The sequence below is a fragment of the Genypterus blacodes genome, unplaced genomic scaffold, assembly GCF_046128005.1.
Source record: "Genypterus blacodes isolate CSIRO-AG114 ecotype Tasmania unplaced genomic scaffold, CSIRO-AGI_Gbla_v1 ptg000133l_1, whole genome shotgun sequence".
Taxonomy (NCBI): Eukaryota; Metazoa; Chordata; class Actinopteri; order Ophidiiformes; family Ophidiidae; genus Genypterus; species Genypterus blacodes.
Genome location: NW_027466935.1, coordinates 3808479 through 3836061, shown reverse-complemented (window position 1 = coordinate 3836061; position 27583 = coordinate 3808479). Strand labels below are relative to the sequence as shown.

The window sequence follows — 27583 nt, the reverse complement described above, 5'->3', positions numbered from 1 at the left end:
CGTCGGCGTTAAAGCGGTGGTATCATGGCGGAGCGCGTACAGCAGCCCCCGGCCAAGCGGCTCTGCTGTAGAACGGGCTATAATGCAACATGTAGACCAGGCCAGCGGGCCGCGGGGGCGCCGTGTGGCGGCTCGGCGGCGGCACAAGGCGAATCCAGCAGGACCCAGAGCCCGGAGTGTCTCCTGGACATCGCGGCCAGGAAAGTGGCGGAGAAGTGGCCGTTTCAGAGGGTAGAGGAGCGTTTTGAGCGGATCCCGGAACCCGTTCAGAGGCGAATCGTCTACTGGTCTTTCCCGAGGAGTGAACGGGAAATCTGCATGTATTCGTCGTTCAACACCGGCGGAGAGGAGCTCGGAAGTAGCGGGGAGAACAGCGACGAGACCCGGCTGCCTTTCCGACGAGGCATCGTTCTGCTGGAGAGCGGCTGCGTTGATAGCGTGCTGCAAGTCGGTGAGTGATGCGAACGCTCGGAGAGGGTAAATAACGGAGGAAATGCTGATTTGAGCCGTTTAGATAAGAACCACAAGCGGGTTTGGAGAGAAAATGACAACAAAGGCTGAACGGTGAAACGACAGACAGACGGAAATGGGATTTAAACGGCTGCTGGCTGGGGAACATGTGAGCGAGGCATTTAAAGCCTGTTTGCTTGAGGACACTTTGAAGTGGAAGTCACATCTAAATCCACGAATTAACATCAAAACCCACAAATTATTTCGAAAACCTGAGCTACACTTGTAACAGTCGGATCCTCGTGTTTCACCGTTTGGCGTTCTGAAGCTGAAACTGAAACTTTGACCGAATCAAACGCAGCCCTGTGCGGCGTCTTGCTTTCGCTTTGCGGGCGTCATAAATGAATCTCATGTGAAGAGGAACATGTGACGCAAAAGTCCCAAAGATTCTTGATCTGTGTTTGGGGTCAGATCGTGGGACTGTGGGGCCGCTTCAGTTTCAGCTGGAGCCTCAGAGCCTCATGCGGTCGTTAACCCCGAATGTTTTCATCCAGCCTTGAGAACATGAGCAGCAAAATGTCACCCAAAAGTCACAAAACCTCGGCTAAAAATATAGATTCCCTGCTTGCCAAGTATGAAATCTTGAATTTGGCACTAAAACGTGGATCTATTACGTAAGAGTCAGTCTTATAACCCAATGTAAAGCTTCAACTCTGAAGTAAATGAAGTATTGGACATCCACCGTTTGCTATAAAGCAGGTTCTCAAACTGTGGTACATGTGCCATTGGTGGTCCATGAAGGGCCCTTGATGGAGCAGCTTATTTATCTCTAACTTAAAGATACTTTTATGTTTCAATTCTATCTGTAGTATTGTTTGTGTGTGTGTGTGTGTGTAGTTTTGGTTCACTTAGCTGTTGAAAGAGAAGCAGTGACGTTGTGTGTTGTGTTATTGGAGATGATTGTGATCAGTAGTTGTGTGTCTGTATGTGTTACTGAAGGTCCTCAGACACACACACACACAGTTTGTTCCAGTAGATATTCCGCTTCCTTATCTTGTTAAATCAGGGAATGTAAATTTGGAGTAAGAGCTACTGGGCCTGAAAAGAAATTAAACATACCTATTACAGGAGCGTATTAGATTTAATGTGCCTATGTTCTTTGCCGGAGCCTTTTTTTTGCTGATGTGCCTTTTTGTCACAGCGGTAAATGGGCACATAAGTCTCTGTAAGTTCATGTTTAGTTCAACCTCCGAAGAGCAGCGACCATCAGGCCAGCTGCCGCATGCCAGCTTTGTTTATTTTCTACAACCTCGGTGAGATTTTTTCCGAGTCATACAGGAACAGACACCTGTGTGCTGAACTGACAGTTCCTCATGCTCGACAACTTATTTTTTCCGCCAGCGACACAAATGACTCAGTGCGACCAGGTCTTGTTTTTTGTCAGTTAGCTGCTGTTTCTGCACTTTTTGTTTCGTGTCCTCAGAGCATTGAGATTTTAATTACCCAGCACACATATCAAATACCCTGCATTCCCTATTGTGAGTTTGGCACTTTGTTCCTATTTTCATGTTCATTTGTGTCTTTTGAGCTTCCTGTCACTTTCAAAAGGCAGGCAAACAAAAGCATCTTTTCACTCCCTTGTTAGACGGAGGAGATTGAAGGAGGAGGGAGCGTATTGAGCACGACGACAACTCTTTAAAACGAGCCGCGGTTGGCAGTAATTTGTGCGAATTTACTTTGAAAGGGGGCTAAAACAATTGGTTTGAGGGAGAAGCAAGACGCGACGGTGAATTGGCAGAGATGGCTCACTTTAATGAAGACGACCTGCCCGTTTACAGCCATGTGCTTTATCATTACGCAGTCAGCTGGAGATCTTTCATTGTTTTGTAGTCTGCTCCCACCCCCCGCCCCCCTCCTGCCCCCCGCCCCCCCTGGGTTCACCAGATTTGGGACACCTTTAAAGAGCACGGGAGGACTGTAATCCCATTACTCTGCATGGTTAATTTGAATTGTAATGCAGTCTGAACACTTCACTTTCTTGCTTGACACATCCCCCCCTTTTACCCCACTTTTAAATGCATTAGGTTCAGAAGTGGTTCATGTGAAGCTTTGTGTACTCACTGAAGGACCACAGGGAATACACACACACACACATGCACCCGGCTCTGTCCTGCCAAAAATGAAAGGCCTATATAGTGGCTGATTTCTGCAGGGAAGAAACTAAATCTGGGTTGTTATTCCTGAGACTGTGAAGGGTTGGGGGGGCCTCGATCTGCATGCTTACGGAGGGGAGGAACAGGAGTGCACACACAAGGAGGGTTTCTTGGCTGATTGCACCCCAGCCTGGAATTTGCTGGAAAAATAGAGCCAAGAAGTGATAAATAAAAGATGTAATCCCACCACGTGTGGACTTTACTAGAGGAGGGAGGGCTTTTCCTCGCCGCCCGACCTTGAGGAAATGAATTGGCACACATCTGCTGTGGACCTTCTCACTCCACAACAAACCTCCACAATCAGCACAAAGATAAAAGGACGCCATATTTTCTTACAGAGCAAACACACACACGCCGGCTTCCCCCCCTCAGGTGGAGAAGCCAGTGCTACTTTATCTGCGCCCGGCCGCCAGTCAACACAGTTTTTTTGGTTGATATTGTGGAGGCGCGGGCTGGACTGGTCAAACAAACGCAGCCAGAAGAGCTCAGGTCTAATTTTCCACCTTTCTGCCCCCAAATAATAACCGAAGAGCAGCGCCGTAACTACACTCAAGAGAACATAGGAGATGGAAAGCAATTTAATAACTGGCAATAATAAAAACGTCTTTCTTGTATATTTTTATGAGGTGCTTATACGTAACGGCCACATTCACTGGCTCATAAATTAAGCATTAAGTAGAAGAAAAGGGCTCTTTTCTGCTGTGTATTGTAAACACGGTGTAATCTGAATAGGAGAAATTGTTGACTTTTGGTGCTTTGTCCATTTTCGTCTATTTCTTCCAAGTTTCTTATCGGAAGTAGAGATGATCCTCGCGTTCATTCCCAGGTCAGAACATCTCTCTCTGTTGATCACTCCATGTTGGATATTGGGCGATTCATGGTGCGAACATGTCGTAGATGTATAGGAGTCTGCCTCTGTTTATATACTGTACACGTAGAAGTATAGGGTTGGAGCTGAAGTATAGGCTTCGGTGTTTTGGTGCTTATTCCCAGAGGGAGAATCTGCCACACTATCAAAACAAACCCGTCCTTTAAAATTGAAATTTAAGAAAGATGCACACTAATTTACACTCTCTCACACAAACACAGGCTTTCCATATGTTCTGTGAAAACATATGCCGTAACCTGTTTGTCGCACACAGACCCATTTTTCTAAATCTGTAGATTGTAGTCGCCTGTGTTAAACTGCTTATTAGCTCTAATTGAAGCTCGCACGAAGCACTGGGTCAAGTTTGCACCTACACGCTTAATGTCTCCACCTCTCTTTGTCTGAACGCTCGTCCGCTCCCATTTGCATCCATCTGCTTCTGCTTTATCAGGTTGGAGGTCATCTATACGTCAATCCTATTAGTGCGCAGGGTTGTTGATGGATGGGGGGAGTCTCTCACTTCTGCTCCCTCATGTGAGTTAACCGCCGAGCCAACGACCACGGGAACGCAAGTCACAAAGAAACCTTTAAGGGGACAAAATCAGCTTTTTGTTATGATTTCTCTTTTTACATGAACATTACTGGCATTTGTACACCGAAGTGCAGAATTTGAGACTGGATCCTGAAGTCTGTCACAGGCCTGTTGCCTCACAGGCGGAGGGAGGCTGCAGACTTTGATAGGGAGCGACAGCCTGCTGCCACTGGGGCCTGTGGAGTCTGGCAGCATCTCTGCCGAGGCCTGCGCATCTGATGTTTTCCTCACATTTCGTCATGTGATGGGCACAGGGCGCACTCGTGTGTTTCTGGCCATTTGTTCGGTTTGGTTTGGTTCTGCCGTTAGCGTGGCAGAGTGTCACCACACAGTGAAATCTCACTGGACCCTCAGATCTCTAGGAGGGCTTTGATGTATTCCTGTCTCCGCTTAAATGTTGCCAACCGCAGCCAAAACTTTGCCCGTCCTGCCCTGAAAATCCACTTTCAGTTTGAGGCAACGTTGCCACGGTGATGATGCAGACATACAAGACACGTACATCTGCTGAAGTGCTGAATATGATGCCCTCCACTGCTATCATGACATGATGAAAAACAAAACTTCAACTGGACAGGATCTCACTCTGACAGGTGTCGAGCTGATTACATCGTCACAAACGCAGCAGAAATCTACCTGCAAAAAGTTTAAATTCATATAGTACAGGATAGGTATAGGTTGATGCTCCAATTTAGACGTTTTAGTGCCTTAATGAACCATTTTCACATCACGTTTATGTCTGTTTCTGGGAGTAAACAGTACTCAGGGTAACGGACGTTGATTCCTGCCTATTTCCGTCGCATGGAGGCAAATGCATGACATTTGAAAAAGTCAGCTCTCTAACTTTAATCTCAGTATAATCACAGTGAACAGTGAGTAACCTTTCACGCTGGTGCTGTAGCTGCCACACACACACACACACACACACGCTCGCTCACACAAGGTTTCCCTGTGATTTCTCTGCGAGCTGACGGCCTGCGGTTGAGCTGCTACAAAGATGATTCGATTTGCTCTCTGATTTATTGAATTCGACATAAGCCATGAATTACGCATCTCAAAATGTAGATGTGTGTGTGTTCTGCATGCACCAAGCTTCAGGTTGTATACACTGATTAATGCAGCATAGCTCCTCATCTGCAATTTTATGAGGAATCGATGAATCCCTGCACGCCTATTGAATGGAGGAACGCATACACACACACACACACTCTCTACGCTTTTTGGATTGTTGATCAGCATTAACAGGGCATGCTCGGCGTGCCTCTACACTGCAGTATACATTGTTATTGCTGCCTTTTTTTTTTTAAAAGTCCAAAGAATGAATTTGATTGAGGAATGTCGTAACCAGAACGCACAACTTAAGAGTTCAAATGAAAGGCATCACAGAGTGGATTGTGACAGCGTACGAGTGTAAATGTCTCATCCTTCATCTTGTTTGGTTTCCTGGTTGTTGCCGGTGGAAGCCTCGGAGTTCTCCTCAGGTATTTCCAGGTTACTGTCAGACACTGAGAGGAATGTCGCTGTATTAATCAATTCTGCTTTCACGTGGATGGAAGGAGTCAAACGGACACGCTATTCATGTACACACATGCATCCTGCCATCTTAAGCCGCTCACGTAGGAGTGTTTTCATGGAAGAGTTGAGACCTTTTAAGTCCCGGGTTAGTTAAGATCTTCATATTTAATAAGCGCCGTCGGTGTGCGTGTGTAAGAACGGCTCGGCGGCTTTTCTGGCATGGGTTAGCACTCTTTCCACATCCATCCATGTCTGCCTGATCTGTATTCTTGGAGTGTATCCCTTCATCATTAACCTTCAACTCAGGGGAGGGGAGAGGCGGCGGAGCAGAGAGGTAGATGGAGATGGGGAGTAAACTAGTTTACCTCAGCCTGCCCTCCATCGGTTCGGTACGTTTTTGTTTTTATTTTCATTATGACGCCACACCCCGTCTAACTTCTCTTCTTCAACACGTGCCACCTTTTCAGAAAGGAGCAAGCGTCTGTTTGTGAACACCTTTTGCCCCGTGGAGTTGTAGAAACCAGTAGAGTGGGCTCTCTCTCTCTCTCTCTCTCTTTCTCTCTGTCTCTCTGTCTCTGTGTGACGGGGAGTGAGGCGTACACATCCCCAGCCTCAGCAAGTCAAAGCCTGCCGCTGTCCTCACCCCATGGGAATCCTGGGCCCCACGGTATGGCATGGTCTCCAAAGAGGTGTGCCCTTCAGACCCCGGCAGCTCTACAAACACAGCACTCCAGTAAATAACAGGCAAATGCGCCCTGGCCTTTTCAGATGCATTAGAGCTTCTCAGGATCGTGAGGTCGACAGTGGCCACTGGCCTTTTTCCTTTTCTCCAGACCCTAGCGTGGAAAAAAAACCAGCAGGGAGTCGCGGAGAAAGAAAATAATCCCGTCGCCCAGAGCGGCGTGGAGCCGACGTGAAGCTCTGCGAAGCTCGACTGGCCTCTTTCAGCTGGAGTGTTAATCAGAGGCTGCTTATGAGCAATGCTTACCTTTTAATGGGAACTTAAATGTGTCATCCATCACAGGCTGTTACCTTAGCTCACAGCTCGAGCATACATAATGAAGACTGATGGCCTGATCCTCTCCTCCTCTCCTCTCCTCTCCTCTCCTCCTCCACCGCCATCCTCAAATAACGACAGCGTGTACATAATTTGTTTAGCCAAACATATCAAATGCCCAGACTGTACACGTGACATTGTAAAGCCATTGACTGTGAACAGGCTCATGCATATTCTCTCCCCCCCCCCAACACACACACACACACACACACACCCCTGAGTCACTTCCTGATCTTCCTGTGCCTCCAGGTTTAACTCCTACCTCCGGGTGCCGTCCTTCGCTGGCTTTACCTGTATGTTTACTAACGAGCACTACGTAGAATTGGGGCTTCTCTACCTTCAGCATAGAGCGACTTAGGCAAACTGTGCAGACTAAGAGGTATACAGTGAATAAACAGGACGGTTTGCTGAATATCCATGACTTGTTGCTCAATTTGCTTATAAAAGGAAGGACGCCATGAGAGGAAATGCAGCAGAATTGATTAGAGATGACAGAGAGGTTTGGGATTCCTAGGCCTGTGCCTGATGGTACACACAAGTAGTTTGATGCAGATTTGAGTGTAATATTGGCGATCGTGTGGTACTTAAAAAAAATCGTCTATTTTCTCAGAGCAGAGGTTGCCGAGAGCCTTTGAGCTTTGGACGAGTACGACGGGTTGAAATTCAGACGAGTAAAACAAGATTTTAAGAGTCATCTTCAAAAATATTCCAACTCGCTGTTGCCAAAAAGCCCTCCAGACAAACTGTTTTTATACTTCAGGTACCGGCTGCCATACACACTCAGCTCGGCCGCCTGTCCTGGTTGAATTTCATTAGTGCCTTTTTAAGGGAAGCACATGAGTCACAACCCACAGGTGACCCTTAAAATGTACAATGGCCCCTTCACAAATGCGACCTATTCACACTTAACTTCTCTTACACACACACACACACACACACACACACACACACACACACACACACACACACACACACACACACACACACACACACACACACACACACACACACACACACACCTCAGGGATGACACAAGCTCTCACAGGCCCCACAAATCCATCCGGTATGCCTCCTCACAAAAGAGTATGCCTGGCATGCGCCTACAAGTTGAGTCATTGTTTTCACGCGTGAAGATGAATAATGTCGCTGCACGGGGTTGAAATGGAATGCTTTGCAAAACCCTGTTGACTGGGCTTTAATTCAGGTTTAAATGCGGGGGAGGAGAGAGTGTGACGGGAAGGCAGGACCAGCAGATAAATGGTCGCGGGTGGAGCCGCTGAAGCGGAGGAACTTGGAGCCACTGATGTCAAATCAGAGCCAAGCGATTCTTTATTGTAACCACGGTGCTACAGCTGTAAATGTCTGTCTGTCCTGTCTGTCCTGTCTGTCTGTCGCCCTTAAATGTCACAATAAGGAGCCTTACTAGCGTTACAGAAAGTCACCAGGTCTCTGCTTTGCCTCCATATTGTCTGACAAATTTAGAACAGATACTGTGATTGTAGCTCCAACTAGATACATGATTCGATACGCATGCAGATGAGCTCGATCCAGTTACTGTATATCACATGACCCATGATGTCATATGGAAATAACCTGTATGAAGTAAGGTACGGTACGTACAGGATACTGTGTGTGTGTGTGTGTGTGTGTGTGTGTGTGTGTGTGTGTGTGTGTGTGTGTGTGTGTGTGTGTGTGTGTGTGTGTGTGTGTGTGTGTGTGTGTGTGTGTGTGTGTGTGTGTGTGTGTGTGTGTGTGTGTGTGTGTGTGTGTGTGTCGTAGCCGGTTATGACACAGATGGATAGTCGGCGGGTACGCAAGGTGGCATGACAAATCGTATCGCGGCGGAACAGAAAGGCAACGACGGCCGGTAAACGAGATGCAGACAGGCCGCTGGTCGCTCACACAAACAAACGGAAGCATAATGTAGGAAGAGGAGAACAAAAAGACAAACAGGAGCGGGTAGATAGATTTAGTAAAGGCTGAACGTGAGGAGGGAGGGACAGCGAGTATCGTTGTGGTATTGTTGATGTCCCAGTCTAGTCAGACCTGCCCTCTTAAGCCCGGCCAGGCTGCTGCCAGAAATGTTGAGCAAGCCGTATTGTCTGTTTAGCCCAAATAGAATGGAGGTTGAGGGTATGTTATTCTGGCATGATGCTGCGACGTGATAAGGTGTGACAAGCATCCTGTTTCGACACGAGGGCCCCCCCCCCCCCCCCACACACACTCCGGTGACGCTGTAGGAAAGTATTCTCTCCTGCTGGAGGCTCACTGTTATGACGTTAAGCTGACAGTTTAACGGTTGTCGTCTGCCTGGGCTGGAGACAAAGGCCTGAGCCCGGGGTACAGACCAGTTTGCGCCACAGCCATCGTGCGCCGCCTTCGTCACTGAGGAGTGTGCCAGTGGTTTACGATGTAGTTGATGTGTGCTTTATATGTATGCAAATCAGCTGGGAACGGAGGCGATGCACTTACTGGAAAGGAGTGGCCGGCTTGGTTTTAGTCATGTAGAGGGAGGAAGAGCAGACATTCATAGAAAAATAAACGGTTACTAAACATACTTGTAAAGTACTTCCAGCTCACACCCATACACACACGCACACAAACGCACACAAACGCACGCTGGGATGCATGGAGTTATCTGCCTATTTGCGACCTCAAGGAATAGACTGTAGGCCGTTCACCGGTCAAAGGTCACACCGGTGTTCATCGTGACGTGAAAGCCTCATTGTTGTTCGCTGGACTCGCAATCCACAGCAGGTGTGTTTGTGTGTGTCTGTGTGTGTTTGGACAGATGCCGAACAAGAGGACGGGAGTTGAATCTGCAGGCTGTCTTTAGCTCTTTGTTCTCCCGCGTCGTCATTTACAGAATCGCCCCGCGTGCGTTTACATGCATGTGAAAACGTTGATTAAGGCAATAAGATGACTTTTTCAAATGTCACATACACGGCGTAACACACCCACTGTAGATTAGTTCTCGGGAGAAAGTCGGCGCTGATGCGTTGCAAGTGAATGGTGACATTAAAGGCGCAGGGAACGCAGTAACAGCCGGAGTTGCAGCACGACGTTCCCACAGGGAGCCGGAGGAATAGTCAGGTTGCGGGATGTTTACTTCACCCACATCCACTTGTTTGTTCCCACAGTGGCTCAGCGTACTGTACCGCTCCCCTCAGCCTTATGTTGGCCCACGTGACTATGTTGTTGTGTCCTTTTTGAATATTTTTCCTCAAAAGTTTTGTTTTTTCCTTTTGAACTTTGAACTCGGTCAATTATTTAGTTGACAGGGATTCGGATTTCATCAGACATTGGGACACTGAGGCTGGGGTTTGCTCCTGCACATATCTAAGACGCTTTAGGGAGTCTTGGATGTCTTTTTACTTGAAATCATTAAGAGAAACAACATGGAATGGAAACCAAAGCGGGAGACATTCTTGTTTTTGTTTTTAATCAGCGGTGTCCTTACGCTGCTCACTGGCGGACCAGTGGTGGGGGTATTTCCGTGGAGATCATGGTTTATCTCGGGGGGTGGGAATGAAGGCATTTGGAGAGGAGAGGCCTCTTGGCTGGCCTGCTGACGGTCCTCAGAGGCTAAACAAACGACTCGCACATCGGGGAAAATACAGCACTCGCACAAATGCTTTTAAATGTGGAAAGACAGGGAGCGGAAAATCCTTTTCTGTCCCCGTGAAAGCTCACAGGCTAACCTCACATGGCTGCTCTGAAGGCAACACACATTTATGTCAACGTGTTGGTGAGATTGCATGTCTTTTGTCTTTCCCCCGAGCGTCCGTTTTATCAGGGAACTGGATGTACAATCCCAACGTTTTGGCTCCCTGAGACGCCGGTGTGTCGTCGCAGGTTGTGGGTGTTTCTGTTAATCCTTGTTCCAACAGTGCATTGTGTGCTTAAAGGCGAGAGAGCGGCAACAAATTGTTTCCACTGCAGGGTACAAATCATAGGGCGGCCCAGCGGTTAGAACTGCGGCCTCGTAGCAAGAGGTCCTGGGTTTGAATTCGACCGGTTTGCTCCAGGTTCTCAGGTTTCACCCCCGACATGCAGGTTAGACGAATTGGAAACTCTAATTAAGCTGCTGTGTGTGTGTGTGTGTGTGTGTGTGTGTGTGTGTGTGTGTGTGTGTGTGTGTGTGTGTGTGTGTGTGTGTGTGTGTGTGTGTGTGTGTGTGTGTGTGTGTGTGTGTGTGTGTGTGTGTGTGTGTGTGTGTGTGTGTGTGTGTGTGTGTGTGTGTGTGTGTGTGTGTCAGACTTGTGATAGAGTGGCAGTGAGCGCTTCTTTCCCAATGAATGCTGGAAAGTGCACTGGTGACATTGGCGGAGGCCCCCTGTGACCCTAAACAGGACGAGCTGTATGGAGGACGGCTGGATGGTTACCTATGACTGAACCACTGGAATTCACGTTGTACTTTTCCTTATATTTTCCACAGTAAAGTGATCTGCAGGTGCTTTTGAACCACCTGGACCGAGGTCTTAAATGATCCGGCGTAAGTGGTCCTTCAGTCCTTCAGCGGGTTCCTTGCTCACATTCCAGCTGCGCTTCAAGCACGGTAAAGATGGTTGGAATTAGAGCAAGTGGCATCTACAGAGGGAGAGATAATATTCATAACACAGACACACATCTAATCACCAGCAACTCCTCCATTGCTGGGTCACATAACAAAGTAACTGAAGTTTTGGTTTCCCATAATACCAGCCGGTGTATTGTTCAAGTTACAGTTTGGGGTCATCACCGATTTGGTCGTCTTCTTGTCAGCCAAGCACGACCCAACCACAGCAGAGTGGCGACCATGGAGTAGGAGCTTGGGAACGATACTGTCTGTGTCTTGGTCCTTGTCCCTTGGTGAGAAAAAAGCAGAAAGTTCCCGAGCTCTTGCGGCACTACAAGCAATCAATCCTGGCACCTCGGCTGCAACCTGCTCCGATTCTAACCACTCGCACCGCTGAAAGGCTCCATCGCTGTGTTTCATCGCCCCCTAAAGCCGTTCCCTGAGTGCACCTTGTTTTTTTTTTTCCTCTATAGACCGGACAGTTTTCCTCCTGGTGCTCGCTTCAGGCTAGACTGAACCTCGTTGGAGACTGAATCACGGCAATTAGTCACGAAAATTCAGCCCAGGTCCCTTTATTGGGCAGCAAAATCGACGCCATAAAACAGAGGCTACAGTTGTGTCCGCTGGAGGAGTCGTCTTCTTTTCTGTCTCTATAACACGCCAGAAAGTTGTAGTTGAGACATTTGGATGCACAATTTTGTTTGCAGACTAGCGACAATAAAACAAAAGCTGAATTATAATGCAGAGATCTAAATTGTGTTTGTAAAGTTTGATTCTACTGTTGACGTGTTCAACAGTTGGACAGTAGAACAGCTAATTACCTTTCAAACCATTGTAACACACAAACACACACACACACACAGACACGCACACTTTAATTAGTGTGTCTGCGCTGTGAGAAGCTGTTGGAGGCTCCTTAGCAGGGACATAGATTGACCCAGTTAACTCAAACCCTCATTGACCTAATTTTGAGCTTTCATGAAAGTGCAACCTCCCCCAAGCTTCTTACAGCACACGCACAGAGACACACACGTGTACTCAAATACCTCCCCCTGGTTGTAATTGGTCCAAGTAACACATGGCTGTTTGCGTCTCCAGCGAGGTTTCCAGCGGGCAGAGCTCAGTTTGTTTTGGTTCATTCACCGTTTCCTCCTCCTCTGCCGCCGCCGCAGCAACACCTCTGAAACTAAACGGAGAGAAGTTGTCTGTGTCTTTGTTCCGTCTCTGTGCTGACTCTGGTAACAAGCCACTCTTGGTCAGTCTGCACCCCTTTGCCAGCATGAAGTTGCATAAGGAGACGTGCAGAGCTTAAGGGCTGTGCTCTGCTGGAGGGCAGGATCAGTGCCGTGTTCTTTGCTTCTTCTTACGTCTTACGTCTTACTGGGCCATAACTCCAGTAAAGCATCGGGTGTGCAAATGTCACTGTTTTCCAGACTGATTAGTTTGGATTGTGGCGGATGGGCCGCAACCAAGAGACGTTTATGAAGTATTATTCCTGTACATGTACATGATGTTAAAGGATTCTCCCCCTAACGGCAGCGTGGCTAAATGATTAGCTTACTGAGGGCATGTTAACATATTGACTCTGTATGCTGTTGGTGTAACAGGAAGCTGATCTGAAACTGGTCATTAAGGACAGATGGTAATCAGCATTTCATGGCTATTGATTGGCTGCTCACTTCTCCTTCCTAAAGCCCAGAGGTGCCTGTGAAACTCCATGGGTGAGAGATTAGGTTCCTCATTGTTGTCACAAGTACACACAATACACGCATACACAAAGCACACACCTTAGCCGAGAAGCCCTCACTTACGCTTGACTGGCCAGCTTTGGAGGGTGACTTCAATGGGTGACTGGTGTGTGTACTTGTGTGTAATGGACTGGGGGGCTCGCAGGCTTTTGTGTGCTGAGAGGCCTGTTAAAGAAAGGCTTTGGCCACATTGCTGAGAATGACCCCCTGCAGCCAGAGTTTCAGGGGGCAGAGCTGCGCACGTCCTCTGGCACTCAGACTGAACTCTGCAGGGAGCTGCTGCTCTTTCACAGGCTCAAGTCCATCCGCTTGTTTTCAATGACAAAAACACTCCTGTTTTCTCTCACAGAGACTTCAGTGTTATTCCAGACAATGAATCCTATAGAGAGGACTTATGGTGAATAGTCGAGCCTTAATTGTTGCTGCTTGGTTTCCAGGCGAGTGTATTATGCTGCACTGGGAGGGAAGGAGTTAAGTTTGGTTGCTATGCACAGCACAGATCTGTATTATGCAAGCTGTGGAGCAGAGAGACACAGAGAGGAAGTGCATTACAGAATGCTGAGCTCAGGGCTTTGGCATGCTGCCAAGCACATAGTCGTTGCACTTGCACACGCGCGCACACACACACACACACAAAGCACTCAGCTGAGGGCATACCGATTTTTCCAGCAGCACAGCGGTCTCCTCTCTTCAGAAGTCTCTCTCCCTCTCCCCAGTCACTCAGCGTCTCTCTCTCTCTCTCTCTCTCTCTCTCTCTCTCTCTCTCTCTCTCTCTCTCTCTCTCTCTCTCTCACGTCAGTAGTTCAGCTGTTGGCCAGGCATGTCTGGGGCACGGCTGTGCAATGGAGAGCATCGTGCACTTGTGTGTATGTATGTGTAAGACAGGATGTGAACCTTTTGGGGCTTTAAATATGATTCAGTGCTGTGTCATCTGGCTGCTCAGCAGGAAAAGGAGCGTTGAGAGCGCATGTGTTCCTCTATAGCTCTGAGTTTCTCTCTCACATTCTCACTCCTGTAGTTCTTTTTGTTCCTCCTGCTACGCCTGCTGTATTAATAATCTTCATCCACCCAGCAGGGGTGATATGTGTCAGCACTGGGGTGTGTGTCAAATGTGTGAGAACATTTCAGCAAAGGAGAAATGAAATCTCCCAGCTAATGTTCCCTGATGAAGACATATCGGACTGTTTCTCAGACTGAAGATAGCAGCAGATAGCAAATTTTGAGTCAACTTTTTAAGTGAATGTTTTGTAGATGTAGAAAATGAACTCCAATCTTAAAGGATAGGTTGTTTCTTTAGCCGAAGCTCTTATCACATCATTGTTTGTACTCCATCCAACCCTGATGAATGAGCGGAGACACAGAGTCTACCTCTAGTTTGAAACAGATCGACTTAACCAGCCGTCTTTGAATCAGCATAGTCTAAGCGCTATACTCTGTTTTATTCATATACACACACACACACACATTATAACCCAGATTAAAACCACGTTCATGCTGTGACTCAGTGGTGTTGTCTCAAACAGAAGTGGCTCAAACTGTCAATAACGTTCACTATTCGTCTGAAATAAGTTTAAACTGGCTAAAGTTGTAGTAAAGTAAACAAATCCATAATTTTTTAGTCCATATCTAATAGAACTGAGAATACTTTGTTTGTTTGGCACGGCACCAACACCCTCAGCCCCGTCTGGTAATGTTAGTTAGTCATAAAGAGTTTCCTGTAGATGCATCAGCCGACCACATCGACGTCTCCTCGGTGTTCCACTATATAAGATCTGTACGTCACATGGACCTCTGACCTTTACAGAGCTATAGGTGCCATACATTTGGGTGAGGGTTTAGTTTCCTGTCGATTTAAAACGATGTCCGCCGCTGATGTTCACAGCGTCTTCATTCCCCGGCAACTGTTTCTTCTCTCCTGCTCGTTTTTCTTTCAAACTCTCGGTGTTGGAGTGGTCCTTCTTCCTCAGGGTCTAAGCGCTTAAGCTTTGAGGAATATGAGTTTGAGAGGTGACTGCAAGGTATGCTTACATCCACGTCCAAATCTGCTCCTCTGTCTCTCGTTACTCTCTTTCCACACACACACACACACACACAAACACACACACACACTAAGACGCCCATACGTTTTTACTTAAAAGCTCTCCATTTATCACCAGCCTGTAGAGGCCACATAAGCGGGGCTTCTCTGGTGAAACAATCCCCCCCACCCCTGGTAGTGGGGGAGGTGGTCAGGCTAAGGTAACCAGTGGAGGTGTTGTAGAAAGGAAATGAAAAGGAAATGAGAATATTCGGATCTCCTGGCTCGCACTTCTGTAGCACCTCTCCTTCTTCTGCTTTTGTCGCCCTGCCAGAGTAGAAACTCGCCGTGGATGTTGATGTTTTTGTGGTATGATGGTACGAAAGTTCATATTTGCACATTTGTCCTTTTCTAAAGACACACGTGGACGAGGAGAGGTCGTCCCACTCTCGCCTCTCTCACGAGCCGCTAAAATCTCTGCACGAGCCTCGGTGAGGCCAGTGCAGCGTGGGTGGGTGTGTGTGTGTGTGTGTGTTTGTGTGTGTGTGTAGCAGCTGCAAAAGGAGCCCGGTGTTACCAGATAATATGGGAAAGACGACGAGTATAATAAAGCACGTAGCACGAATGCTACATGGTATGGTGGTCGTGGTAGAAATCAATCAATCCATTTTTCTCCCCCCTGTCTCATTTGGTTTGCCAGGTGCTAAAAAAGGAATCATATCAATTCTATAAATCTCACCACATTGGGACAGGAGTAGAGTGAGTGTGTTAGTGCTGATTGAGCCAGGTTTTCAGATGACTGACAGGTATTATGTTGTGTTTCTCTGCAGGGTTCCACCTCAGTGGCACAGTGAGGGAACCCGCCACGCCGTCCGAGCCCGAGCTGGTGTGCAACGTGAGCGTCAGCTTCGACCGCTGCAAAATCACGGCGGTAACGTGCAGCTGTGGCAACAAGGACATCTTCTACTGCGCCCACGTCGTGGCTCTGTCACTGTACCGGGTGCGGAAGCCCGAACAAGTCAAGTTGCGCCTGCCCATCTCAGAGACTTTGTTCCAAATGAACAGGGATCAGCTGCAGAAGTTTGTGCAGTACCTGATTACCGTTCATCACACGGAGGTGCTCCCGACAGCTCAGAAACTCGCAGATGACATCCTGTCGCAGAACTCCGAGATCAACCAGGTTCACGGTGAGTGTGGCGAGGGGTGGGGAGGGGAGGAGGGCAGAGCTGGGGAAGTCATTAACGGCGAGAAAGGAGGGTGGGAGAGATCTGGAGGAAGTCTGGAGATCATTTTGACTGCATCCTAGTGTCATTTTAATAAGAGAAGCCATAATGTCCTTCTCTTATCGTGCCTAGGTAGAGCAATTCATACAGAGACTGCTTTCATTTACATCTACATCACATGTCAATGCGATGCGTGTTTGAGTCAGACACCCACAGGTTTCGGTCATATGTCTGCTGTGTACTCTTGAAGGGATATTTTGAGGTTGTACTTTCTATAAGATGGTGCAGATCTGCCAGTGCGCTGTTCTCTCCATTTGTTCTTTCTCATAAAGCGTGGATGTGTGGTTTTAGCAGAACCTATTTTCCATTCCTCCCACTGTGCCAGACTTGTATTGCTAAGTTATGTAAGCCAGTAATTCTTGCGGATTTGGCACTCTATAAGGTATTGATTGGTTTTTAAGCTCGACCAGTGCTGCATAAATGCATTAATGCATTAATGCAAACGCAGCAGACAGCCAGCTATGTGCTTACGCGTGCATATTCTTGTCTAATGCTGTGCTGTTTGTCTGTCTGAGTTAAAAATGAGTAACCTATTGCATGAAAACACAGCAGTAAAGTTTCTTGACTGTTCTCTGTCCGTTTCCGCAGGCGCTCCTGATCCGACAGCAGGGGCCAGTGTGGACGATGAGAACTGCTGGCACCTGGATGAAGAGCAGGTTCAGGAGCAGGTCAAGCTCTTTCTCTCCCAGGGCGGCTACCATGGCTCGGGGAAACAGCTCAACTTACTGTTCAGCAAGGTAATGGCTCCGATGTGAATGTGCAGCTCTCATACAGCTCAATCTCTCGGAAACCTGGAAACATGGCCTGTTATCACGCTGCGCCATGATGTATACACATATATATGCAGCACACATAGTTGCTTTGTGTATCCAGCATGCATCTTGTTGTTCAGGGCCTGTAGAATTAATTAGGCAAACTCACAAGATGCAGTACCTACAATAGTCATGGAGGCAGTAATGTCAAGTCTTTACAGCGAAATGGAAAGAAAGTGATAGAACACATCATGTACCAATCTTTCTATTGCCATAGTCACATATGTTGCTCTCCTTTATTGTGGTCATCTTTGTCTACATGGTCAATCCCATTAGCAACAAGGGATGAATTACGTTTCAACTCTCATGCTGCCTGCTTGTCGTTGTAGTATTTAATCCTCCAGATGGACTTGCAAGTATGTGAACAACAGCGTTTGCATAGCAACCTTGTGCAGAAACTCCTCCAGAGTTGACATCACCTTGCCAAACGTCATGCTGTACTGTGCAGCTGTACAAATATGATCTTACCCATAATAATCTCTCTCTCTCTCTCTGCCTGTTTGTCTCTCACTCTGCAGGTGAGGGAGATGCTGAAGATGAGGGACTCCAACGGCGCGCGCATGTTAACGTTGATCACAGAGCAGTTCATGGGCGACCCTAGACTGGCGCTGTGGAGGCAACAGGGAACCACCATGACTGACAAGTACAGGCAGCTGTGGGATGAACTAGGTAAACGCACGCACGCACGCACGCACGGAATGAATAGCTTTGTCTTGCTTTCACATCTGCTTTTGGAGATGGGTTATTCATGCAGAATCATTTTCTTTTTAATCAATTCAACAATCTCCAGTCTCACACACCACCGTGGTTCTGATAGATTTCGAAAAATGTGGGCGATCAGGAAAATGAATCATGAATGAATCAGCTTGTAGAGTAGAAGCTTATTAAGGATGCTGCCATATTTAAGGAGCGTATCATTCCCATAATGCACTGCTCATATCTGTATTACATACTGTGTGGGTGTGTGTGTGTTTCAAAACAGAAGCGATTACACCACACTACATCACATGTGCGATGTGCGAAACAGGCTTTCATGTTGTCACGGGTGAAATATTAGGGATTAATACGATTAATCCACAGCGCGGCATTTTAGGGAGCCACGCCTCCTCCCTCCATTGCCAGTTATCTGCTAATCATTTTCTCCATGGGACATTTTGGGAGATGGCAGTAAAAAGCAGCTTTCTAAATTTCTGCATTAAACGAATGTAGCAGTCAAACATCTTGTCCTTAATAGTGTGTATGTATTGGTTTTTCTTGCCATGGGGAAGTGTTTTCAAGAAGCTCATATCCTCATAAATCTTTACCAACGGGAACTGAAATATTCCATCGTCTCATTCAAATCACAATCAGCTGTATGAAGAGTAACGTCCCTGATTGGAGAATAAACTAACAGGGTCCACGATCTTCTCACTAAACCACTTTGAAACGAGCCTTTAAGTTACAAGTCTCCCAAATTCCGACATAGTTTTCACCCCCATCTGCTTTGTTTTTAATTCCAACTCAATTATTTCACCTACTATATGTTCTTCTTACATTCCGTTTCATCACTCGCATCGCCTCGTTTCTGCCCCTTGTTTTCTCTGCGTCTCCTCGTCGTCGCCGTCCTTGGTGCACCTCTAACAAAGAGACAGAGGATAAAGCTGCCCACCTCCTGTCCCCTCCCCCATCTTTAGATTCCCTCCCGCGATTCACTTCCTCTCTCGCTCTCCCTCACCTCTTCTCCCATCATCCTTTTCTCTAGTCTCACCCCCCTCTTTGGGCCCGTTTCATCAGCTATAATCCTTTTATATTCCTTTATGTTTCGCCTCTCCGTGTTCCCATCCCCCCACTTTCTCCATGACAATAAACTACTTTTGTTATACTTTGTAATATTACCACTAATAGTTAAATAGTAACCTGTGTATTTCTTAATACAGCGACCATGTTACCATAGCAATGCATAAGATACGATAAGAAGCTGGTTAATTGTTTTTATTTGTGTGTGATGATGTTGATGTTGTGTGTAGGGGCCCTGTGGATGTGCATTGTGTTGAACCCCCCCTGTAAGCTGGAGCAGAAGGCTTTCTGGCTCCGACAGCTTCGCAGGTGGAACAGTGTGGACGTGTGCCCCTTGGAGGACGGTAACCATGGCAGCGAGCTGACCAACCTGACCAACGCTCTGCCCCAGGGCCCTCCTGGCAATCCAGGTGAGACACCCAGCCAAAGCAGAGACGTCCCCCATCTTTTTATTGTCCCTTCAGCTCTGTTATGCCTCAAACGTTCTTCTGTTTCTTCCTCCTCCTCCTCCTCTGCTGTGCTGCTGTTAATGCTGTGTTAAGTCCTCTCTCTCCACCCTCCCCCTTTCTTTTAATCAAGTCTCTTTCTCTCAATCTCCCTTCCTCCAAGCCTTATTACCTTTATAGCATGGCTAATAGAATGAGCCTAATAACGCAGCAGAAGTCTCTCAGCCTTTTCAGGCTTCTGCTTCTGTGTGTGTGCTCGGCTAAATCAGACAAAATAGACACATTAACATTTCCATTAGTTGGTAATAATAACACTCTTTTCAGTGATTTGGCGACCTGCTGAGGATGGCAACAATGGGATCGTTGCTTTGTTAAAGTTTTTTTCTTGAACTTTTGAAGAATGTAGACTGCAAACACCTATACATATACGTACGAACCCATCCAGTACTATGTAAGCATGTATTTATACATGCCTATACTTATATACTGTTGCTGTATTTACCACAGCTGCCTGACACTGTGTTTATCTCCTCCAGACTCACTGACTCGGCCTCATAGGACAGTATTCACACGGGCAATTGAAGCCTGTGACCTGCACTGGCAGGACCCCCACCTGCAGCACATCATCACCGAAGACCACTACACCAACTACTGTTACCATGGCAACCATGACAGCTCCCTCTTCGACGGCCGAGGGTGGCCCCTGTGGCATGGTAAGAGGAGGATGAATGGCTAGAGGGGGACATGTGGCCGTGGGGGTGAGGGTGGGGCTTTGGGGTCTGTGTGTGTGTGCGTGTGTGTGCAAGTTAACCAGATAAATGGAGGGAAGGATTGAAACATCTTTCCTTTTTCCGCCTCGTCTCCCACAGAGCACGTCCCTACTGCATGTGCCAGGGTCGACGCTCTGCGATCACACGGTTACACCAAGGAAGCACTCAGACTGGCCATTGCAATAGTCAACACGCTGCGGCGGCAACAGCAGAAACAGATGGATTTCTTCCGCACTCACAAGAAAGGTCAGCGTCACTTCAGTCAGTAGCTCTCATCAGCATGTGGAGAATATAGACCTGTAAACCTGCCTCTTAACATACTAAGACTGAGGTTAAGGCTTGAGAACTATTCCAGTCTGCACTCAGTGAGATTGAGAAGTCTGTAATGCTGCAGAGCATTAAACTGTCACATTTCCACCATTTCAGAGCATATTTCTCTTTTTTATAGTATATTACTCTTTAAGAAACAACTGTTTTTATTATAGTTGTTTCTCTCTCTTTAGCCCACTATATTATTAAAACAAGATACATTTAAAGAAGTGTTATTCGGCCTTGGTCAGGTAAAGTCCTGCATCATACTGCTTTGGAAGAAATGTGCTTTGACAATCGCCAAGATGTGTGTATGTCCAGTGTGTCAACATAGTTTCTGTCCTTCTGCAGAGCTGCTCCATAAAGGTGTCACATCAGTCACCAACCTGGAGGGCTGGGTCGGCCATCCACTGGACCCCATCGGCACGCTCTTCAGCACGCTCATGGAGACTGGGCGGGGCTACGAGGAGGGCACCGCAGGTCTTCTCGACTTCTCAGGTAGACACACACGCACACACACCCTCGTACGCCTTCCTTTATGCGGCTGCGATTGCATTTACACTGCTGTGATTGCATCCTCCTTTCACGTCGCAATCAGCAGTGATGACACAGACGTGCTGATTGGCCTCCAGTCATCCTCCCGTAACGGCTCATGAATAAGAAATGCGGCAGGAAAAACACTCCAGTTAAAAAGCATTAAATATGCAGTGAGCTCAGCAAGACCAATTCCACATAGCTAGAGAGGGAAATCACATCGGTGCTCACATGCATTTAGCTACTGCTGTGTGAGCGAGTGTGTGTGAGCGAGTGTGTGAGCTGACAGGGGAAACAGGTGGCATGATGAAGATACTGACTTGCTGGAAGTAGCGAAGTCATGGAAGTTTTCAATTAGGACTGTTATTTATGTCTGTGTGAGTGTGTGTGTGTGTGTGTGTCTCTGTGTGTGTGTGAGAGAGAGGGAGCATGATTGTGTTGCTTCCCGAGGGACTGTTAATCCTCCTGGGATTAACTGTAAGGCCTGCCAACATATCATTAAGCCATTAGAAAACTGATCGCCATCCTCAGGAGAATACACACTGTGAAAAAAGAACACCAGAAAGAACAAATGGATCAATGGATTTATCAATACTCTGATCGATCCCTGCGCTAAAGGGACCATATCCTTCCCGTTTCTCCCCCCCCCAGCTGCTTCACTGTAATTCATCTCTCCTCTCCTCTGCACTGCACTCTCAGGCTCGCTGGGCGCCTGCAGGAGGACGGAGCATCCCGCCTTCCCCGTGCAGCGCTTCCTGGAGGAGGACGAGTCGTTCGCCTCGCTCGCCGTGGAGACCGCCCTGATTGGCCTCGGGCAGCAGAGAGTGATGCCCGACGGACTCTATGCCCAAGAGAAAGTGTGTCGCAACGAAGAGCAGCTATTGGCCAAGCTTCAGGAAGTGGAGTTGGACGTCACGTTGGTGAACATCTTCCGTAAGCAAGCCGTTTTCCTGTTAGAGGGTAAGTGAGACGGACACACGGTTATATTAACAAAACAATGTCATGGAAGGAACTGCTGAGGGAAAGCATGTGGACAAATTCAGAAGCACCAATCAATCCTCTGTTACCGCAGAAGATTCTATAGTTCCCGGAATCTCTTTACTTTGTTTTGCATTTGTCAGGATTTCTTCCAAACGTTTGGCAATTATTATTTATGTACCCTTAAAGTTGCCAATTTGATATCCATGCGTCCATATGCTTTGACAATTGTCATCAGTGTTAACGACACTGGGTTTGTTGGTTATGGATTTCTAGGAAAGTGAAAATCCTGGGAAAATATGATAAAGTTTCAAAACAAACATTTAACAGAAAAGTGATCAATTATGAAACTTTCTTAGTAAAGCTGTTTTCTAATTAATCCGAAAGAAGCTTTACGAATGAGCTTGAATTATGATGGTGCTGATCTGTGGCCCTGTGTAGTTTGTGTTAATGTGCGTGTATGTGTGTTTGCGTGCCTGTCTGCCTGTTATGTCTGAGTTAGCCACATACCATGCACACACAGGTTGTGCACTTCAGAGGCCTAAATGTTTCCACATGATGATCATCTGGTCCCCATCTATCCCAGGAAAGACACAATACATTCTGACCCTCCACACAATCTTTCTGCTTTCTGTATTTGTCAAGTGCCAGTGTTTGTACTGTACCGGTACATGGGAAGTTACATTTTGTGTGCTTATCCAATGTTTGTGTTGTACATTAGTTTGCGGACGTTGTCTGTACTTTGGACTGTAATAAGCACGTGTGTGTAAGATGATCTTTCAGTCAGAACCCACGAATGATCCAGCACAAATGTGGCTTCTGCTGTCCTGAAAGTCATTGGTCGTCGCTGGTATCTTATTACAACACACATTTACAAGATTAGACGTTGGAATATCCCGGAAAGCTGATATCTGCTGAGGCCAAATCACCGCTTTCCTCCTACATGCATGATTGTCTTCATAATTGCCCCTCTGTGTGTGCGCTGCTGCTCTTTGGAACTGACTAACACAAGCTTCAACATCCCCCAAAAAATATTTACACAACTAGATTACTCAGAGCCGTTACCTACCTTTGAATCAAGAACCAAACCTCCGTCAGCAGACTTTCTGATGGGGAACTCATTTTCACCTTTGAACAGGGATATTTTTTTCGTGCTCTGTGTGAGTTCTTGTCCTCGTTTCATGATGTATCAGGATGTACTGTGAGTGTTCCTGCTGCGGCTCAGGCCAAAAAGATTTGTCTGCCCATTCTGATACTTCACTGACTCATGCTGGTCAGTTTCAGACGGAGGTGACAAAAACACTACAGCTGGCAGAAATGAGAAAGTTCTGAAGCGTTAAAATGTGATTTCAGTGTCCACATACATTTATCTGGTTCATGACAGCTGACAGCCGTTTCAGTTATATGGACCCATTTAAAGCTGCAACTCCCACTTAAGTAATTCAAATAACTCACTAATAAGAGTGAGTGGAGCTGCCTAGATGTTAGAGATTCATGGGTGGATTTTATGTCACATCCATGTCTTATCTGGCAGGATTGCTTGCTGATCACAACGACTTCTGCGAGCGTCTACACTTTGCATTAACATGTCATTATCCAGATAACGTATTCAGGTGACGGCTGCATGTTAATGTAAGGTGTAGACAGCCTGAAGGTCCACAATGACAATATTTGAAGTTGGAGGAGGATTAGAACACGTGCCACAACTTTGTGCTGCGCGTTCTGCAATGATCTCTGCTACTTTGTTCACAGGCAGACAAAGTAGAAGAGTTGTATTTCATGATAAGTTGGAATGGAAGTGAAATTCTTGCCTGTGTAATCGGCCAGTACCAGTAAATAGATGTTAGGTTTTATCACTGATGTCAAATCTGGACCAAAGGTTGAGGAATTAGCTGACAGAAAGAAGGGTGAAGTCATACACGCGGCTGAATGATGTCTGAACTGTGTGTGTTACTGCTGATATCTCCACATTCTAACACAACCGGTGTCTCATGATGTGCATAATGTCTAATGATGCCTGTGTGTGAGCGAGTGAGTGTGTGTGTGTGCTTGATTATCCTCGCTGGACTAGCAGCAGTATCAGCCGTCCCTGTAGAGTTTTCTAACAGTGTTTTTGTCTCTGCTCCCTCAGCTGGTCCTTACAGTGGTCTGGGGGAATTACTCTACAGAGAAAGCGTCCCAATGCACACTTTTGCCAAGTATCTCTTCACCGCCCTGCTACCTCACGATGCCGACCTGGCGTACAAAATTGCACTGAGGGCCATGAGGTGAGTCGTGCCTCCAGTGAGACGCATCTTCCTCGCCTTTAGACTTCCTCCTCTACGGGTCAACCGAGAACGCAGTTATGGAGGAACGCACAGAAATACGGAGCCAGGGAGATATTTAGGATTTATCTGGGCCAGTGCTCAGTGTTTAATGACAAAACCTCCTTTTGCTGAAATTCTCACTAAATAATTCAGTGCTGCTGAAAGGAGTTTTATAAAATGGGAGAATAATAAATATCTGGCGCTGCTTTTCCCTCCTGGCCACCTCGGCTGTTATGAAACTTTATTCCCTCTCGCCAAAATTAAACCCCTTTGATTTTTTTTTATGATGTTTAAATCTTTATTTTAAAGGGAATAGGCTTAAATGAGAAATGAAGGAAATTACACTTTTGGAAAAAAAATGCTTTGAATCCCAGCAGCTGTAACAGGATCGCTGAGTGCAGCCGGGGGAAAAGGGAATTGTGTTGTTATTTTTAAAGCCATCCTTGTTCTCTGTGTTCATGCCCCGAGGCGAAGATCCACCTGTGTTTAGGTGAGGAGGCACGCAAAGGAAAACTATTGATTTTTTTTATTCTATAAAAACACTCTGGCGAGGACTTTTACCTCTCAGCCTCAGAGCTTGTGTGTGTGTGTGTGTGTGTGTGTGTGTGTGTGTGTGTGTGTGTGTGTGTGTGTGTGTGTGTGTGTGTGTGTGTGTGTGTGTGTGTGTGTGTGTGTGTGTGTGTGTGTGTGTGTGTGTGTGTGTGTGTGTGTGTGTGTGTGTGTGTGTGTGTGTGTGTGTGTGTGTGTCTCTGATACTGTCTGAGAGGACAAATCTCTCCACATGTCCTCCTGACTGTGTTTTGTCTGTTTTGTCCTGAACTCACGGAGGTTTTTTGTTTTGTGTTTAGGTTACCAGTCCTGGAGTCCACAGCTGTCTCCAGCGACCTGTCTCGGCCTCACCATATAGTGTCGGTGGTGCCCAACCGGTATCCCCGCTGGTTTACTCTGAGCCACATAGAGACCCAACAGTGTGAACTGGCCTCCACCATGCTCACTGCTGCTAAAGGTGCACAAACACACACACACACACAGACACACACAGTCCAGTAGGAATCAAACCAAGCCGATTGCCTGCTTTCCTATCTGCTTCTCTCTCCTGTCGAGCCTAGTCATCAAATTTCTGTCCCCGCTTGGAAGTAGGGAACTTGTGCTTGTGTGAACTTAACTTCTCCTCATCGCTGGTGGATTTATGCATGAAACCAATGTTTTCCACATAGGAGCTCTACAGGTTATGGGGACTCGCAAATTTTGCACAAGCACTAAATAGCACAGACCAATTTCCAGACAGTATAGCTCATATTCAGACATTCTCATACTCATCGGGACATTCATGTTGAGCTCAGCAGGGGGATGAAGATGAATATGATATGTCTGATTTAGAAAACCTGAGAAAGAAATTCAAGCTGACTCTGGCTCATCTTTGTTATTTGTGTTGGCACCAGGTGATGCACGTAAGCTGGAAACAGTGTTAGAGTCCATCCAGAAGAACATCCACTCCTCGTCCCATATCTTCAAACTGGCCCAGGACGCCTTCAAAATTGCCACACTCATGGACAGCCTACCAGACATCACACTGCTCAAAGTCTCACTGGAGCTGGGTCTTCAGGTAACAACACACCAGCCCCCACACACACACACACACACGTTCAGTCACACAATCCCCTTCGAGCAGATGCTGAACTCGTCTTCTCCTCCCACAGGTGATGAGAATGACCCTGTCTACCCTGAACTGGCGGAGAAGAGAGATGGTGCGATGGCTGGTCACATGTGCTACTGAAGTTGGTGAGTCAACTACTTTTCACACTAACTTAGGCTGCATGGTGTTCAATGTTATGAAAACATATTATTAACAGATATTGTTACTAATGGAAAAAACACAAGGAGCAAATATTGAACCCTGTGGAACGCCAAATTCAACTCTGAACAAGCGGAAATCTTTATGAAAGACTTAAACGTCCTTTTCTGTCCTTCTCCGTTAGGTGTGTTTGCACTGGACAGCATTATGCAGAGCTGGTTCACGCTCTTCACCCCTACGGAAGCCACCAGCGTCGTAGCGACCACAGTCATGTCCAACAACACCATTGTCCGCCTCCACCTGGACTGCCACCAGCAGGAGAACCTGGCCAACTCTGCTCGCACGTTGGCCCTTCAGTGCGCCATGAAGGACCCCCAAAACTGTGCTCTGTCGGCTCTGACGCTCTGCGAGAAGGACCACATTGCCTTCGAGACAGCCTATCAGATTGTACTAGATGCTGCGTCCACAGGAATGAGCTACACGCAGCTGTTTACAATAGCGCGCTACATGGAGCACCGCGGCTATCCGATGAGGGCATATAAATTAGCCACATTAGCCATGGCTCACCTTAACCTGAGCTACAACCAAGACACGCACCCAGCGATCAATGACGTACTGTGGGCGTGTGCCTTGAGTCACTCGCTGGGGAAGAATGAGCTGGCAGCGGTCATCCCCCTGGTGGTGAAGAGTGTGAAATGTGCCACTGTGTTGTCTGACATTTTGCGGCGGTGCACGTTAACGACCCCGGGGATGGTGGCGCTGCACAGCCGCAGGAACTCCGGGAAGCTCATGTCTCTTGACAAGGCTCCTCTTCGGGAGCTGCTGGAAGCCACAATGGGGGCCTACATAAACACTACACACTCTCGACTAATGCACATCAGCCCGCGCCACTACAGCGAGTTCATCGAGTTCCTCACCAAAGCCAGGGAGACCTTCCTCATGGCGCAGGACGGACACATGAGGTTCACGCAGTTCATAGACAACCTGAAACAGATATACAAGGGCAAGAAGAAACTCATGATGCTCGTTCGAGAGAGATTTGGTTGAAATGAAGTGATCGCGACCAAAAAGCCCTTTTACTTGAGTCTCCTTTTAATCCTTTGTAACTTGAAGTGAAAATTTGCCTAAACACAACATTCACACAAATCTTATTCCTGCGATTTCAGATCGCTGGCTCGGATTTTTCTCGAGGAAAAGAATGAATAAGCTGTGATGTGACGGCATTGTCAGTGTTGAGTGGCACACGGACGGATGTTGCACTCATTGCACTTGTTGTCAATTGTGTGTTGGCAGGGTGGAGATTTTAGCATTGGCAAACATCTGTCATCTACATCGGACATTTTAGCTTAAGATGACGCGGGGAATAATGTATGAAACGTGTTTTAAGGCAAAATTCCTTTTTCAAAACAGAAATGAAAACAAACAAGACTGTAAACCGTACAAGCCACAGTTGGTATTGAGTGTTGGAGGTGTGTGTTTCCTTTCTACGTGTGAAAGCGAGAGAATAAGAGTTTTACACTGAGTATATGTTGTCCAGTGGCAAAACGTCCACCTTGCAC

At 47.0% G+C, this 27583-nt stretch overlaps 1 protein-coding gene across 1 annotated transcript; it reads left to right on the top strand.

Annotated features, from left to right (window-relative positions):
* On the top strand, positions 1-27208 carry LOC143011286 (zinc finger SWIM domain-containing protein 6-like). The gene is made up of 14 exons (XM_076164104.1): positions 1-451; positions 15846-16202; positions 16887-17035; positions 17629-17779; positions 19117-19296; positions 19869-20045; positions 20202-20348; positions 20763-20909; positions 21645-21905; positions 24055-24190; positions 25078-25235; positions 25672-25835; positions 25930-26011; positions 26209-27208. The coding sequence occupies exons 1-14, from the start codon at positions 25-27 to the stop codon at positions 27069-27071; spliced, it is 3399 nt and encodes a 1132-aa protein (XP_076020219.1). The 5' UTR covers positions 1-24; the 3' UTR covers positions 27072-27208.
* Positions 27209-27583: the final 375 nt, after the last annotated feature.

Coding starts and splice junctions, on each gene's coding strand:
- LOC143011286 (XM_076164104.1), top strand. CDS start 25: ATGGCGGAGCGCGTACAGCAGCCCCCGGCCAAGCGGCTCTGCTGTAGA. Junction 16,203..16,886: donor CGAGATCAACCAGGTTCACG/GTGAGTGTGGCG, acceptor CCGTTTCCGCAG/GCGCTCCTGATCCGACAGCA. Junction 21,906..24,054: donor AGCCGTTTTCCTGTTAGAGG/GTAAGTGAGACG, acceptor CTGCTCCCTCAG/CTGGTCCTTACAGTGGTCTG.